We start from the raw sequence: 15,194 nt of genomic DNA on the forward strand, positions 1-15,194 counted from the left end.
GACGCGTTCCGCGCCACGTCAGCGAACTGTCTGTGTAGAGTGTAGCGCACGAAAGCATAACTGCAATGCGTATCGCGAATCGAGAGCAGCACGCTGGCGACCACGTGTCCGCGACGCTCGATGAATAATAATAAAAAATAAACAGCCGCTACAGTTATCCGCCGCCCGCCCCGCGCCGCGCGCCGCAACCTTGGCCTTCCCCGTCCCCGCGTCGTCGCTGGCCGATTTCTCGAACGCAAGGTTGTCAGCTTTCCAACTTTATTTTATTGTCTTTGAACGTTACAACATTTCAATTTCACGGGAAGTGAGAATTACCTAGTTTTGGTGGTCGAGGGTTGAATGAAATATGCAAGAATACGCTTACAATCGTGTGACGTAAATCTATAAATTGCCAAGTAATAAAATAAACATAATTTATTTATAGATGAGTATGCACTCGTGTTGTGTAATCGTGACGCTTGCAATTTTAATGAATACTTGTGAAATATGTAAATTTAGGTACTAAGAATATTATTTTTAGTTCCTTATAAACTTCTTTTGATATTTTTATGAACACTACTACTGCGCCATTATTTTCTTTTATATTTCCTGCCATCAAACTAGATTCCTGTTCTCTACCAGGTCACAGATTCTATTCAAATTTTAACTTGTTTATTGAAATAATTATGGTAAGATCGAATAACAGACACATCATTTGCTCAAGAACGTTCTAGAAAATGTTTACCAAAAATTAAATCTTGTTAATTTTGTTTAGTTGTTTTATACACTGCATAAAAATATAATTCGCAACCCTATGCGATTAATTCGCGTGCAAATTGTAATGGAATCAACGCGACGTGCCGCGGGACAATGATCTCAAAATCTTAAAATGGATGTCACGTGGCGACACGTGGGCTTGTAGCAGCCCTGTGGCCTGTTCTATATCCACAGCCACACTGGCAACCCTGGAAGCGAGATCCGCGCGCGAAAAGCACGTGGTTATTGATTTTTCTATGTGCTATTAATAAACGAATGTAATGGGTAGATATTTTCAACGAAAGTTTACTTAGATGTTGAATGAAGTCGTATTCAGATATGAACAAGGTTTGGCCACGTTTGGCTATGTTTTAAAATTACAAGGTTAGGTAATAATGCATAAATCGTGTTTCATTACGATGATAATTATGTCCAAATATTTGCGTTGAATTAAACATAAGAATGTACTATTTACAGGGTTTTTTCGTCCTGTAGATAGGTTAACTAAACTGAGTCATGTACGAGGTCACTGACCCGATTCAATTTGCAGTGTGCTTCTGCAATTAGCATTGTTTTGAGATTGCTATCTGCTCCGTCGATTTTGTTTCGTGGTTAATGTGTTAATTTAGTAGATTGTGTATTCATGAAATGCGAATGGATTAAAAGGGAAAAACTTGGTTTATTTGTAAGAAATAGAAAACGTAGGCTTGCAGATATACGGATTTGTACCAATATGTTGGAAAAAAGCTCTCCAAAGTTGATTTTAATTTTGTCGCTATTGTAGAGTATCTATAAGTTAGTAATGATTAAATTTAAATTAAATTAAATTGCAAATTAGATTGCAGCAAAACCGATGTTAAACATGTGTTAAACTCATATTTTATCTCATAGGCAGACATTGGATATGTTATTTAACTTACTACGTAATACCACGCAACAATAGGCATGACGACAGTATCCATAAATGATCGTATTAGTGTTTTTAAGGGAAAATGTATAATAAATAAATTAAATATAGCGACTTAGAAATCTTAAAAACATTAAGATTAATGAGATTATCAATAAAATAAAACATTGAAATTCTGAAGTTCGCCATTTTGACTAAAACACGCGTGACGTCACGCATAAGTAAACAACTCACGTCAGATGTATTTTGTTGTTATGAATATGTTGAGAATACGCATTTTTATTTATTTTCTATTGTTTCACGTATGCTTTATCGACTCAGAACAGAAATATAATTGCGAATTCACGAATACATGGTTCGGGATTCTCCGCGCCAAGTTTATACAATAATTTCTTATTATTTTTTCGCTTGAAATAATTACTAACACATTTTTGAGCATTATTTTTATGTGGATTCACACTGCAATACTGCACACCACTTATAAACTTTGTAATTCGTTTCTATAACACATATTAAATAAAGACTTTTTTAATTTTCTTCGCAATGCGTACAAATAATTATCTATTTACCAAAGTTTGACGTCACGCCTACGCCATGACACCTGCGAGCTGTTTTGGCACAGATATTAAATATTTTTTGAAAAATGGCTTTAATCTTCGTTAAATTTAAGTATATTACCGAAATATAGGGTTTTTCTTGTATAGTAAACGTATACACACATTATGGAAGAGAATTTCAAAATCTTTCGTCATGCCTATTATTATAAACATGATAATTTAAATAAAGTACCTAATTTAATCCTTGACTTGTGTTTTGGAGACTTTTTTAAACATCTTATCTTTAAACAAATGTCGTACCTATCAGTATTTATACAGTGAACAGTAATTATAATAAAAGAGTATAATTTAAACCTCACAATTTATCCGAAACTTATTTGCATAAATATTAAATTTGCGAATTAATATTATGTATGAAAAATCGTATAATTACCGCGCAAATAATTCGGTCGTTCAACTCATTTGATGACCCTCGATCGTTTAGGTAACAGGAATTTATATAAAGGAACCCTATTATATTCGCATGAAATATTCGTAGAATTATTGAATTGGATGGAATTTGATTTTATAATTCGGGATAAGTTTAAAATTTATTAATTATTGGTGTGTCTTGTAAGCTGTTGTAATTTATACTGTCTTATTCTTTCATTATTATAATATTTCCGCAAAATGGAGGAGTAAAGTTATAATAAAGTTGTAAGTATTTTTTCCTAATGGCATTTTTCATGGGATACTTCATACGCATGTACTTGTACATGTTAAAACAAAATGATTACGTATAGAATTTCGAAAACTTAAAATTGATGGTGCTTATTTTCATTAAATTACAACTTAATATTCCTAACATTAATTTTATTGTAATGTACTTCAAGTAACAATGTATCACATAGACAATAATTTAAATTAATAACTCAGGCCACGGAACCACAGACACAATAGAAAATCTATTGTGTCTGGGACCGATCGGGCCGCTTGGGGCTCAATGGGTTATGAATAATTTCCACGAAGGTACGATCAGGTACCAACCCTCATATTACGTATCTGAAGTATTTATACTCATTATAATTATTGTTTTTCAGCTATGGGCGCAGCGGCAACACGGTGGGCGAGTACCGGTCGGGCGCGCGGATGTCGCTGCTCGGCTCCGCGTACCTGCCGCCGCCGCCCGGCCCGCCGGCCCACCACCCGCCGCCCGCGGACCCGCCGCCCTTCAAGAAGATCCGGCTGTCTGCTGAGCGGCCGCACCAGTCGCACCAGCAGCACCAGCCGCTCAGGGTCGATACTAGAGTAAGTTCGTGGTGGTGTAGACCTATAACTATACACACACACAATAAGTTTGTTGTGGTCATCACCATCAGCCCATAACTGAGAAACGGGTCTCCTATGGTCATAATCAATTGGTGGATTATACCTATAACATTGCAGTTAGAAAGTTACTATTGAAAATAAAATAGTAAAAAAACATTTAAACATTTCAAAATTATTAATACCTATTAAGTATCCCTATTTATGTAGATTGTAGAGGTATAATGAACAAGAACAAATACACTTCTTGAATCTTGTAAAATGGTTATTAGTTACTAGATTTCCGCCCGCGGCTTCGCCCGCTTTTGCAAAGGAAAACCCGCATAGTTCCCGTTCCCGTAGGATTTCCGGGATAAAATCTATCCTATGTGTTAATCCAAGTTACCCTCTATATGTGTGCTAAATTTCATTGTAATCGGTTCAGTAGTTTTTACGTGAAAGAGTAACAAACATCCATACATCCATACAAACTTTCGCCTTTATAATATATTATATTAGATATTAGAAGATAACTTATAAGCATTAAATATTATCTGGTATAATTGACTACCATTAATATTGAACAAAACTTTAATTACAATATATTATCCCATACCTTCCAACTATTTTGTAATTAAATGAGTAATTGAGTGACAGTATAATTAGCAAGCAGGATTCTACTTATTAGTTTAGAAACTTGCAAATTTTGATATTTCACACTAATGAAGATGTTATTTGAGTTTATTAATTAGTTAGATTTATATTATTTCGGTTATATAGTAATAGTTTTACACATGTTGTGAATTTATAATAATGAACAAGAATATCTTACAAATAGTGCAAAATATAAGAAGAATAAATCTATTTAATGGTAATATTTAAACCAAAAACTATGAACTACATAATACTATACCTACACACTCTGCATTAAGTTTATATAAGGTAGGAGTTAATAAATCGTTAACTGATAGACAGATTTTGTTGGATTTCTTGCCAATCCAAGACCCGGAATAACTACCACAAATATATGAACTATTGACATTAATATTTTGAGACATACTTATAAAAAATGATTATTCTATAATTCCAGGAGCCCGTTATGAACTCGTATAACACGGTGGAGGTGCTCTCACCGAACCCGCCCTCAGAGCCGACGATCGAAGACCAGAACTTTCGCACCACCAAAGATGATCTGTTACAGCAAATATCTAAGGTAGCTATTGTTTTTATTTGCTCTTAAACTTGGTTATTGTGTGTGTAAATATAGGATGTTGATGCTATTAACATTTATTCGTAATTCTGAAGTTCAATGAAGAAATATATTATGATTCTTTGCTATTCTTGAGGACTATAGTCTATGTTATGGAAATAACGGAGGATGGTGTGGATATAAGACTCAAAAAAACAATCCAATAAATATATATATGTCATATGTCGGTTCTATTAAAAAAACAAAGTAATGATAATAATTCACTAATACATGTAAGCTTGAAGCTATTTATTAATGTAATGGTAATCCTTTGGGCGTAATTAGCCTGATTTATCAAAATTCTAATGTAGTCTTTTAAACATCTTCTACTGTAAATACATATGAATATTATAGCTTTTACCCCAACAATTAACAACATTTAACATAAATAAATAAAAAAAAAGACGGGTTGCACTCCGGGAGTGCCGGCAGAAGTGGAAACTTGATTATATTAACGTTGAGCATGTTTGATATCCATCCGTCTTACGCTTTTTCGATCAGGTCACGTGTCCTGACGCGAGTTTAAGATTTACCCAACGCCGCTAAAGAAGTTTTCACTTCAATTACTAATTTTAAATCCCCTTTTACCTTCCAGGTGGATAGAGAGATGGCGCTGTCGGAGGCCACGTTAGCCAAGTTAAAGAAGAAGCAAGAGGAACTAGAGCAGACGGCCTCCAAGCCGGCAGCCGCAGCGGAGCCCGAGGAGGCTCCGCCCCGACACAGGAGTCTGCCGCAGTGTATATATGCTGATAATAGGAAACGGGTTAGTGATTATTGGAAATTAATATATATAAAAAATCCGTGAAATTTTAAATCAAGTTAGTGTTAGTTAAATATCGCTTTAAACACACTCAAAATCAAACAAGAATTTGACTCAAACTAGGTACTTATAATGAAAACCCACTCACGGTCTCACGTATATCTAAAACAAGTCTCATTAAATTAGAATTGATTAGAAAATTGAAAGAATAGAAGAAATAATATTTAAATGCATGATTACGTAACATTTAACTTTGGAAACTAAACTAAAGTGCTGGCTATAACATGTTATACTGGAAGAATATGTATAAATAATCTATGACGACTCCTTTGCAATACTTTTCAATAATAATACATTTTTATTTTATTATTGTTCTACCAATATTTAATGTGCTAATGTGTCATGGTTTTCTGAAATTCGAAATATTATAAAAATAATTTGGAAAATCCAAAAGTGCACGCCTCATAATTTTTTTTAATAAATATTTATTAATTATTATTTTTGTTTATTTAATAACAATTAAACCACATCGAATCAGACCCTGAAAAATGAAAGGGTTCTATTCCTGAGCATACTCAAGCGTAAGAGAAAAAAAAAGACTTGATTAGTAAAGTATTTCGGTCGCTATCGTGTTAACAAGAAAAAGGATCCGCACATACAGACACACGGACGTCCAAGACAGAACTTTTTTAAACTGTTTTTTAACTAGTTTAAATAACAAAAATGACATCAAAAATATCATGAACGTTAAAAATAGTGTTTTTTCTTAATATGTGTGTGTATGTATTATCTTACAAGTGCAATGTATGATACATAAAGACATTTTAAGTTTGAAAAATCAGATGTTTTGCGCGAAGTGACAGTAGTACCCACCTCAACGCTTCGCTTATGAGGCGTGCAATAAAGCAATTTGAATTTGAATTTGAAGATTGTATTTGTACTTTATCTAACTAAAAAGATTATAATAATTATATTCCTCTATTCCAGGCGGCAGCAGGGCACGCTGCGCTCGCGCACCTCGGGCCGGAAGTGACGTACCCGCTGTACAACCAACCGCAGGACACGCTCATATACCACGAGAACATCCGCAAACACAAGAGCTTCCGGAAACGGTTAGCAGACCATTTGCGGGCTGTGAGGCTGGAGGCGGAAAAGGTGGGTTTTGTTAGGGATGGGAGATTATGGGTTGGGGTTAGGCAAAAAGTAGGTGTAACTACTAAAAGATTGGTGTAACTACCAGAAGATTGGTGTAACTATAAAAATATTTGTAACATACAATCTTTTACTGTATGTTGTCCATGAAAAAGGATTTGTGTTTCATTACAAACTTGAATTTGAACTTGATTTTTCTGCACTTAAGGCTGCAGTCTAGCAAAATTGCGTTTTCAACAAGTTATTTGACAATTTTTTCCCGGCTAATGAAATGATAAACTGAATTTTTTTTTCTTGTTTATCAATTAGTGTTATATACGCAATGCGCGTGAATTTTTTCAAATTTATAAAGTTACTTTATGTGACCTTAATCAGGCCTTCAAGATAAGTCTCTTTCCCCCAAAGACATTTCGAGCTAAGTTTGTGCACTCACTACGTTGCAACCGATTACAATTTACACAATCTGATCAGCACATTATTATCCTTATATAGTCGTTATTAAAAACTGCTGAATACAATTGCCGAAAAACTTATGATTTTCTTAATTAGAACGTTATAAATTCATTAAATTTCCCATTTTTTGCCTTACAAAATCTATTGATAAATACTGCTAAAAGTTATTTTTTCCATTAATTTATTCGAGTTGGTTGAAGACCAATGAGTATTAATCCTTTAAAAAAATTTTTTTTAGAATTTTGATAATTCTTTAAATATTAAAAAAATATTTAAAATAATTAGGAAAAATCCTAGCGAATTTCTTTAGTCGCGCTCCTTGGGCCGGAGCGTTCTGACGTGTGCTCTACGCTCGATTTTCCTTCATACCGAAGTGAAAGTTGCTCTACTTCATTAAATTTAATATTTTTGTTAATTGATTATTTTTATCTTAGTTTTGTGCAAATATTCGTATTTTTAAACATTTGATTTCGATATGGAAAATAAACGAAAAAAATACGCGTGTAACTACTAGAAAAAAAATTATCTTCGAACATAAAGTTAATGAAACCAAATAGATTGCAAAGGTGATTGGCAACAATTTCTTTATTTTACGGGGTGTCAGTAAAGGGATATTTCTTTAAAACTAAAGTAAGCTCATAAATTTTCTTATAATATTTTTTTTTGAAGTTCCAAAAATGTTTATTTTTCGTTTGAGAAATACGAAATATAATATAAACTTGTATTGAGAACTTGAACTTCCCAAGTTCATCCGGGGAAATCCCCATACGGGGAAAATGATTTGTTTACTCCAAAATTATATGCCGAGGTGTTTTAATTTTTTCTTCTAGTCATTTTCAACGTAGCGGCATGTTGTTTGATTATTAATTTTGTAACTTAAATACAGGATGTTGGTTTTATATTCTGATCTTACAGACGCGCTGACAAATTTAGTCCGCCATTTCTAGTTAAGTCCACCAACTCTAAGTACCAATATTAAAACGAATGGATTATCATCACATCATCAAAACTCAGATGTAATGGAAGATCACAATAACATAGAAAATTCAGTGGGTGTTGAGAACTAAACAAACACAAGTAACAGAGACGCGAAGAATAAAAAAAGAGGACGAAAACGATAATTCGTTGATGCTTTCCCTTTTCGACGTATTGTTAGGGTACATCACCAATCTGCAAAAAACAAAACTGATGATTCCCAATTGCTGATTAAAAATGAAAAACAAATAATCGACAGCAGTGGTGAAAATTTGCTGATCACAATGAAACATCCTTCAGTGGTAGCAGATTCACTTCTGCTTCTGCAACTAAACGTTGCAGAAGCAGAAGTCTGCTTATTTGCTGTTTGGACTGGAGTGAATCATTCGTTAAAAATAGAATATATAAAAAATTATGTAACGTTTAGGCAAAATAAAATGATGGACCATTATCAAGATTTTACATAAATTGCCTACTGTCAGAATTGATTGATTCGAGACTTCAGCATTCGATGCCCATCAAGGACCCATCCTATATCATTCAAGCGATTGAAAAAAAAAGAGATAAATCCAGTGCAACCGATAAAGCATCAGAATGCTAGCAAAAGATTTATTAGGTTTATCAATATAAATCTATATATTATACATAATATAATAAATCTGTAGAAGACGCGAAGGCCGACATCCGCGCGGACGGAGTCGCGGGCGGAAGCTAGTCAGAAATAAATATCTTTTGTTTTCATTTGCGTATTTTTCTATTTTATAATTTTTTAACACAAACATTACATTTTTTTTATTATGTATACAAAATTTGTTTATCCGTTTTATTAGTTAAACTGAACAAATTTCACTAAGAAACTTAGGTCGAAAAAAATGTATAGAGTTATGCATTTTGTATGGAAAGCTTATTTTTTTTTATATTTCGTCCAAATTTCTTTGTAAAAGTTGATCAGTTATATAAACATGAAGTTGAAGATATCAATAGAAAGTATTCGCAAATTTTGTGTACTGATAAAAAAAAATCACCCGGTGTAATTTTCACGAAAATTGTTTCAAATTGTCATTTTTGGTACTTATTACGAATATTAAATTATGCATACGAATGATTTAATTTTTAAAAATTAAGTGGAGCAACTTTCCCGTAGTACATTTTTGTACATATAGGATGACAGGATGCATTTGTTTGCACTACTAGACCAAGCCCTTAACCCTTAACACGGCAAGCCCTGAAATAATGTACCCAGATATGACCTAAATTGGTTTTAGTGATAGTTATTGATTAAAAAATACTATAGTAGAGAAAAAAATAAAACAAATTTTCTGTAAGCAGGTTTTTCAGGATGTCCGTTAAAACGCCCTTTGCCAAGAACCCTGTCTTCATTGCTGTCTCAAAAAACGGACAACGCTGTCATACAGCTTATAAAATAAGAATGAAAAAAAATAAAATTCACTTAATATAACACAATTGTAAACAATTTCAAGTAGCATTTTATTGTTTTATTGTATCACAGTATTTTCACTTTCTATAATAACAAAAAATTCTTCAATTTTAACTAAATACCTAACAAATGATAATTGAGCCCTCTCGAGCTCAATCACACTATTTAGTTGTGTGGAATGTTAAATAACATTTATTATTTCGTGTCAAGCAACCTTTGGTTTCATTTAATACAAATAATAATGGTTTTTCTAAAATGTGAAGTGATATTTAGCCGATGATTAGGACATTTAGACGAAATGCATGTGGAGGTCGAGGAACTCCCGGTTCTATTGTAGACCCAACAGATTTAACTTGTCTTAGATTATATTCGTCATTTTGAACTTAATTAAAAATAATTCTACATATAATTAAATACTCTAAAGCAAGAAAATCCCATAAAAGTGATATTTTATTAAAGTACGAATCATGGCAACGTCCGTTTCTTGGGACATGCCAATGGGTTCTTAGTTACCTGTATCTACGGCACTGTCCCAAAAAACGGACCAGCTATATTTCAAATATTTTGTCATAGAATTATTTGAATATTTCATAATCTTTAGAGCAAAAATAACAGTTTATCTCACCTGAAAGTTAAATCAATAGCAATCAAACATGGAAACTATTTCATTAAAGCTATTATTGACCAGAAACACAAACCATCACTAATTCCGGGAATCCCTAAATTCAACAGTCACCTAGCACACGAATCAAATGTTCTCTATAATTGGCATGTAGGAGAAAAATAAAGGATTGTTATCGTACTTTCTCCAACGTAGTCAATTTTCTAGATTTTTTGGAACGTTCAAGATTTACACGGCAATAAGTACATGTACTAAAAAAGTGACAGAAAAGCTTTAAGGGTTAAGCAGTGCAGAAAAATCAGCTTCTAACTTAGTGTATGATGGTAAAAACATGTTATAATAATTTATCCATTAAGCATGATTGCCATACAATACTGAAAACAGGATCCTATAACTTTATATATATTTTACTAGCTGTGTCCCGCGGTTACACCCGCATTGCTCCGCTCCGGTTGGTCTTAGGGTGATGATATATAGCCTATACCCTTCCTCGATAAATGGGCTATCTAACACCGAAAAATTTTTCAAATCGGACCAATAGTTCCTCAGATTAGCGCGTTCAAACAAACATCTTCAGCTTTATAATACTAGTATAGATACAGCCCCTTAATCCATCAGGCCCCGGAATCACAGACACAATAGAAAATCTATTGTGTCGCGGCCGGATCTGGCCGTTGGGGGTTCAATGGGTAAGTTTGAGCATACTACAAAGAATAACACAATTATTATCTAAATAATTGTCTTAATTTCCAGAAAGAAGACGCATTAGCGGAAGCATACAGTCGGCGAGCAGCCGAATGGATGCGTCGTGTAGAGAGACTGGAACAAGGACAGAAGAGGAAAGCCAAGGATGCAAGAAATAGGGAGTTCTTTGAAAAGGTATAATTTTAATTATTGGTTATGTTGTACTAAATGATATAAAAATATATTTGGCTTTAAGTGTAGGTAGATAAATAGGCAATATAACAGATAGAATGAAAATTAAATAAGACTGATTCCTTAGACGGAGTTATTATAAAGTTTTATTGTAGCATATAAATCATATAAAGTTGTTCTGGAACACTTAATACTTCCTTAAAAAGGTCTAAAAACTATTATTAACAAAAAATAAAACATTTCTCCGACGGCGTTGGTTCCTCCGGAATAACTACCTTAATTATTATTAACGTCTAATTAACTACCTATTCGTTAATAGCTATGTCGTTTACTAATTTCTCCAAATAATCTATTGATCAAATAAATTATAACTATCTAAAGATCAAACAAACTTAACTCATAAAAATCTTCCAGGTATTCCCTGAACTCCGGAAACAAAGAGAAGAAAGGGAACGTTTCAACCGACTCGGAGCCCGGGTCAAATCTGAAGCTGAACTGGAGGAGATAGCTGATGGTCTACATGAACAGGAGCATGAGGACAAGAAGATGCGGTCCCTTACTGTGGTGCCCCCCCTGCTCAGGGACCCCAAGGAGCCCAGACCTTTGCACCTGGATGTTAATAGTAGGTTTTGGCTTGCGTTTAAGCCTATGGCAAAGATGTAGTTACTTATGTTATAATAACTGTTGAAATTAGTCCAATGATAAATTCTTTCTTAATTATATAAAAAAATATTTTAATGTTTGATGTGGTGAAGTTTGTCGTGTCTCATTGTAAAATCCCAAAAGCATCAAAAATGGTTTATGTCGTCTTCTATATGAAATGTTTTCGCTATAGAGCATGTAAACAGTTTTCCGTCATCATTCAACGGGTCCCTTATCAGCCAGCCAATCGTAGATTGCTCGAGGATCCTCTATTTTTCGATGGAGGAATTACACTTTCCACTGCGGTCAAACTCCTGTACCTAACTACAGATTACGTCAGTTATTATGTAACCCAAACCATAATACCTTTAAAATATGTACTAATAAATGCATATCTCAACGAACGCCCTACCCGCTTCCGTCTTCCCCGAGAAATATAATTTAAATCTATTCAAGGCAAGAGTGAATAGGCTCTATATAATCAGGCATGCCCTTTCATAGACTGCATCACTACTTACCATCAGGTAGAAGTGCAGTCAAATGCCTGGCTATTCCATATAAAAAAAAATTAACTTGCAAATAAGGTACTAAATAATTTATCGTCCACAGAGCGTTGTATAGACATGGAGACGGAACACAAGGAGCTGCAACTACGCAACACGTGGTCCCCGGGCGAGCGGGAACTGTTCCGAGAGAAGTATCTGCAGCATCCCAAGAACTTCGGACAGATCGCCTCCTTCCTGCCGCGCAAGAGCGTGCGGGACTGCGTCAGGTATACCATCAGCTAGTACCACACGACCATCAGAACTTTACAGAAATATGTCGAATCACGCGTGGTAGGGATAAGAAAAAGATGGCGCGTAACGGAAAAATGTCACGCGTAACGAAAAAATGTTACACTAAATTTTTTTCCAACCCCGATAAAGAAGTTTCACTTCAATAATTTATTTCGTTTTAAATTTTACACAAAAGGAGCAGTATTGAAGTGAAATTTCTTTATCGGGGTTGGAAAAAAAATTTAGTGTAACATTTTTTCGTTACGCGTGACATTTTTCCGTTACGCGCCATCTTTTTCTTATCCCTACCACGCGTGATTCGACATATTTCTGTAAAGTTGCATATAGTAAATTATTTTTGAAAAATAAGGTCATAAAGAAGTTCCACTTCTTACGTGTGTACACTAGTACACGCACACATTTTTTTTGTTTTGTTCTCCTACTAAGTTAAAGACAAACAAAAGACGCTCTGTCTTAACTTGTTTATCTACATGAATGAATGTTAACATGAATTTTAATAAACTGTTTACAACTAACTATTGAATAATAACTAGCTTCCGCCCATGACTTTGTACGTGCATCCCCGTTTTTCCCCGTTCCCGCAAGAATTTCGGAAAATCCTTTCTTAGCGGATGCCTACGTCCTAACATCTACCTACCTGCATGCCAAATTTGAGCCCGATACGTTCAGTGGTTTGGGCTGTGCGTTGATAGATCATTATATCAGTCACCTTTGAGTTTTATATCCATACTAATATTATAAATGCGAAAGTAACTCTGTCTGTCTGTCTGTTACTCAATCACGCCTAAACTACTGAACCAATTTGCATGAGGTATGGAGATATTTTGATACCCGAGAAAGGACATAGGCTACCTTTTATTGCGAAATATGTACCACGGGCGAAGCCGGGGCGGACCTCTAGTAATATATAAGTTTTATATAATAATATATATAGATTTTTCTACAATATTATAACTTGTAAAAACTTACAAGAACAAGTATCCTTTCCATAATCTCACTCCACCCTGCAGGTTCTACTACCTATCGAAAAAGGCGGAGAACTACAAGCAGCTGCTGCGGAAGCCCCGCCCGCGGCGCCACGCGCGGCCCCGACCGCCGCCGGAGCCCGAGATGGCGCCCGGGGGCTCCACTGGGGTCACTACGCGGTTACAGCGGTCGCAGGGTACGTTGTTTTGTTAATAGATGATTTTAATGCATTTTTTCTAAAAATGGTGGTCGTTGATCAACCGACTTTGAGGAGATTCTCAATTTTGACTGTGTTTTTTAGATTGAAGATAATTGTATTGACTGTATGTATGTAGAATCTTAGTGTGGAATGTACTAAGAACATCTTAATTATCAAAGCCAGACTATTAAACATATCATATCACATATTATGTTAAACTATTAAACAAATATTTTTTGAATGCAGTGTTCATCTGTTACAACTGGTGATGAACCTTTTTAATAAATAAATAAATAAATATAACCGGTGAGCGTTGCGAGCCATTCATTAAAATTAGCTATATTTTCCTGAAAGAAATGTTGAAAGTCAGCTGTATTTACAAAACATTACAAAACTCTGCATAGCACGCATAAGCAGAGTTTTGTTTCGGACAAATTCAAATAAAATTAAATTATAGTATAATTAAGGAGTCTCATTATTAATTTTAAGTCATTAAAGGTGTCATTGTAGGTGTTATGTGTTTAAATGTGATGTGAATAGTAAAGTGATATTTTAAATAATAATATCTATTTGTTCAGGATCTCGCGCAGTGGACAAAGAATCGTCAGAAGAAGTTGGTGTGGGTGGTGTTGGGGGTGTGGGAGTGGGGGGAGTGGGGGATATCAATGGTATCCCCATGCCACCACACGCACCGCCTTCTGCACATCCCTCCAGGTACGATATATTATTTTACAAGCCTTTTATTAAGTTGCAGTGTATGTATGTTCGGGTCAAATCTTGGAACTTAATTTTTGTTTTTACCTGACTATGACGAAGCAAATCGAGGAGTAATTTTGACCTGCATGTTGTGGGTATGGATGCTCATCTGTTCCCTCATAACTTATAAAGTAGTAATTAGGCAAATAAGGGTTCGTTAGAAGCTATTTCATTATTATAGATTACATGACATTAGATAAACTGACTAGTTACTTAAATAATTAAAAAAATAGTTGTGTGGAGTATAAAACGAAAGAACATTTTAGCACATTTCAAATATGAAACACCTAACAAGTTAACTCCAAAATAAGTTAAATAAATATAAAGTCTAAAAACCCGACTACTAGAACACGCCCTAAAAACTAGAAAACATGGAAATAGTGTCTTCTAATAGATATTTGTTTAAAGGTAAGTACTCGTAGCCGTAGGTGGTTCTACTGTAGCAAAAGCAATATTTTGATTCTAATTAATGGATTAATGGAAATGTTTATTATCTATATAAGTATTTATTTAAAATTATACATGTATGTTTATCAGCAATCTGGTTTCAATAACACAAGCGAAAGCTTAGTATCAGATCGTGCCGTGTGTGAAAATTGTCCCGAAATATTTATTATTTATTTATGAAATACTGAAAAATATAGAGATAAATGTAAGAATGATTCCCGGAAAGTTAACGTACACATACATATATTCCAACTATAATAAATTAAAATAAACCTGTAATTTGATATCAGCGCCATCTACTGGTTATTTTAAATCAAAACTGCATTTCTTTCGCAAACAATTATAATTCGCATGCAGTGCCATCTCTTGCAATAACTTT

At 34.3% G+C, this 15,194-nt stretch overlaps 1 protein-coding gene and 1 long non-coding RNA gene across 5 annotated transcripts in view; one reads left to right on the forward strand and one right to left on the reverse strand.

Annotated features, from left to right (window-relative positions):
* LOC149478646 (uncharacterized) overlaps positions 1 to 15,194 on the reverse strand; it is a 329,584-nt gene that overhangs the window by 306,602 nt on the left and 7,788 nt on the right. The window lies entirely within an intron of this gene.
* Smr (nuclear receptor corepressor smrter) overlaps positions 1 to 15,194 on the forward strand; it is a 140,077-nt gene that overhangs the window by 97,072 nt on the left and 27,811 nt on the right. For all 4 annotated transcript variants that reach the window (XM_089708628.1, XM_089708627.1, XM_089708624.1 and 1 more), the window contains 9 exons: positions 3,279 to 3,486; positions 4,574 to 4,696; positions 5,328 to 5,495; positions 6,480 to 6,647; positions 10,886 to 11,011; positions 11,423 to 11,630; positions 12,260 to 12,422; positions 13,458 to 13,609; positions 14,191 to 14,326. In XM_089708628.1, the coding sequence (XP_089564754.1) occupies positions 3,279 to 3,486; positions 4,574 to 4,696; positions 5,328 to 5,495; positions 6,480 to 6,647; positions 10,886 to 11,011; positions 11,423 to 11,630; positions 12,260 to 12,422; positions 13,458 to 13,609; positions 14,191 to 14,326 (1,452 nt within the window). The remainder of the gene's footprint in view (positions 1 to 3,278; positions 3,487 to 4,573; positions 4,697 to 5,327; positions 5,496 to 6,479; positions 6,648 to 10,885; positions 11,012 to 11,422; positions 11,631 to 12,259; positions 12,423 to 13,457; positions 13,610 to 14,190; positions 14,327 to 15,194) is intronic.

The sequence above is a fragment of the Colias philodice genome, chromosome 21 (assembly GCF_061535455.1).
Source record: "Colias philodice isolate Cphi_HAF_F1 chromosome 21, ilColPhil1 Martin Lab GWU primary, whole genome shotgun sequence".
In the NCBI taxonomy this organism is placed as follows: Eukaryota; Metazoa; Arthropoda; class Insecta; order Lepidoptera; family Pieridae; genus Colias; species Colias philodice.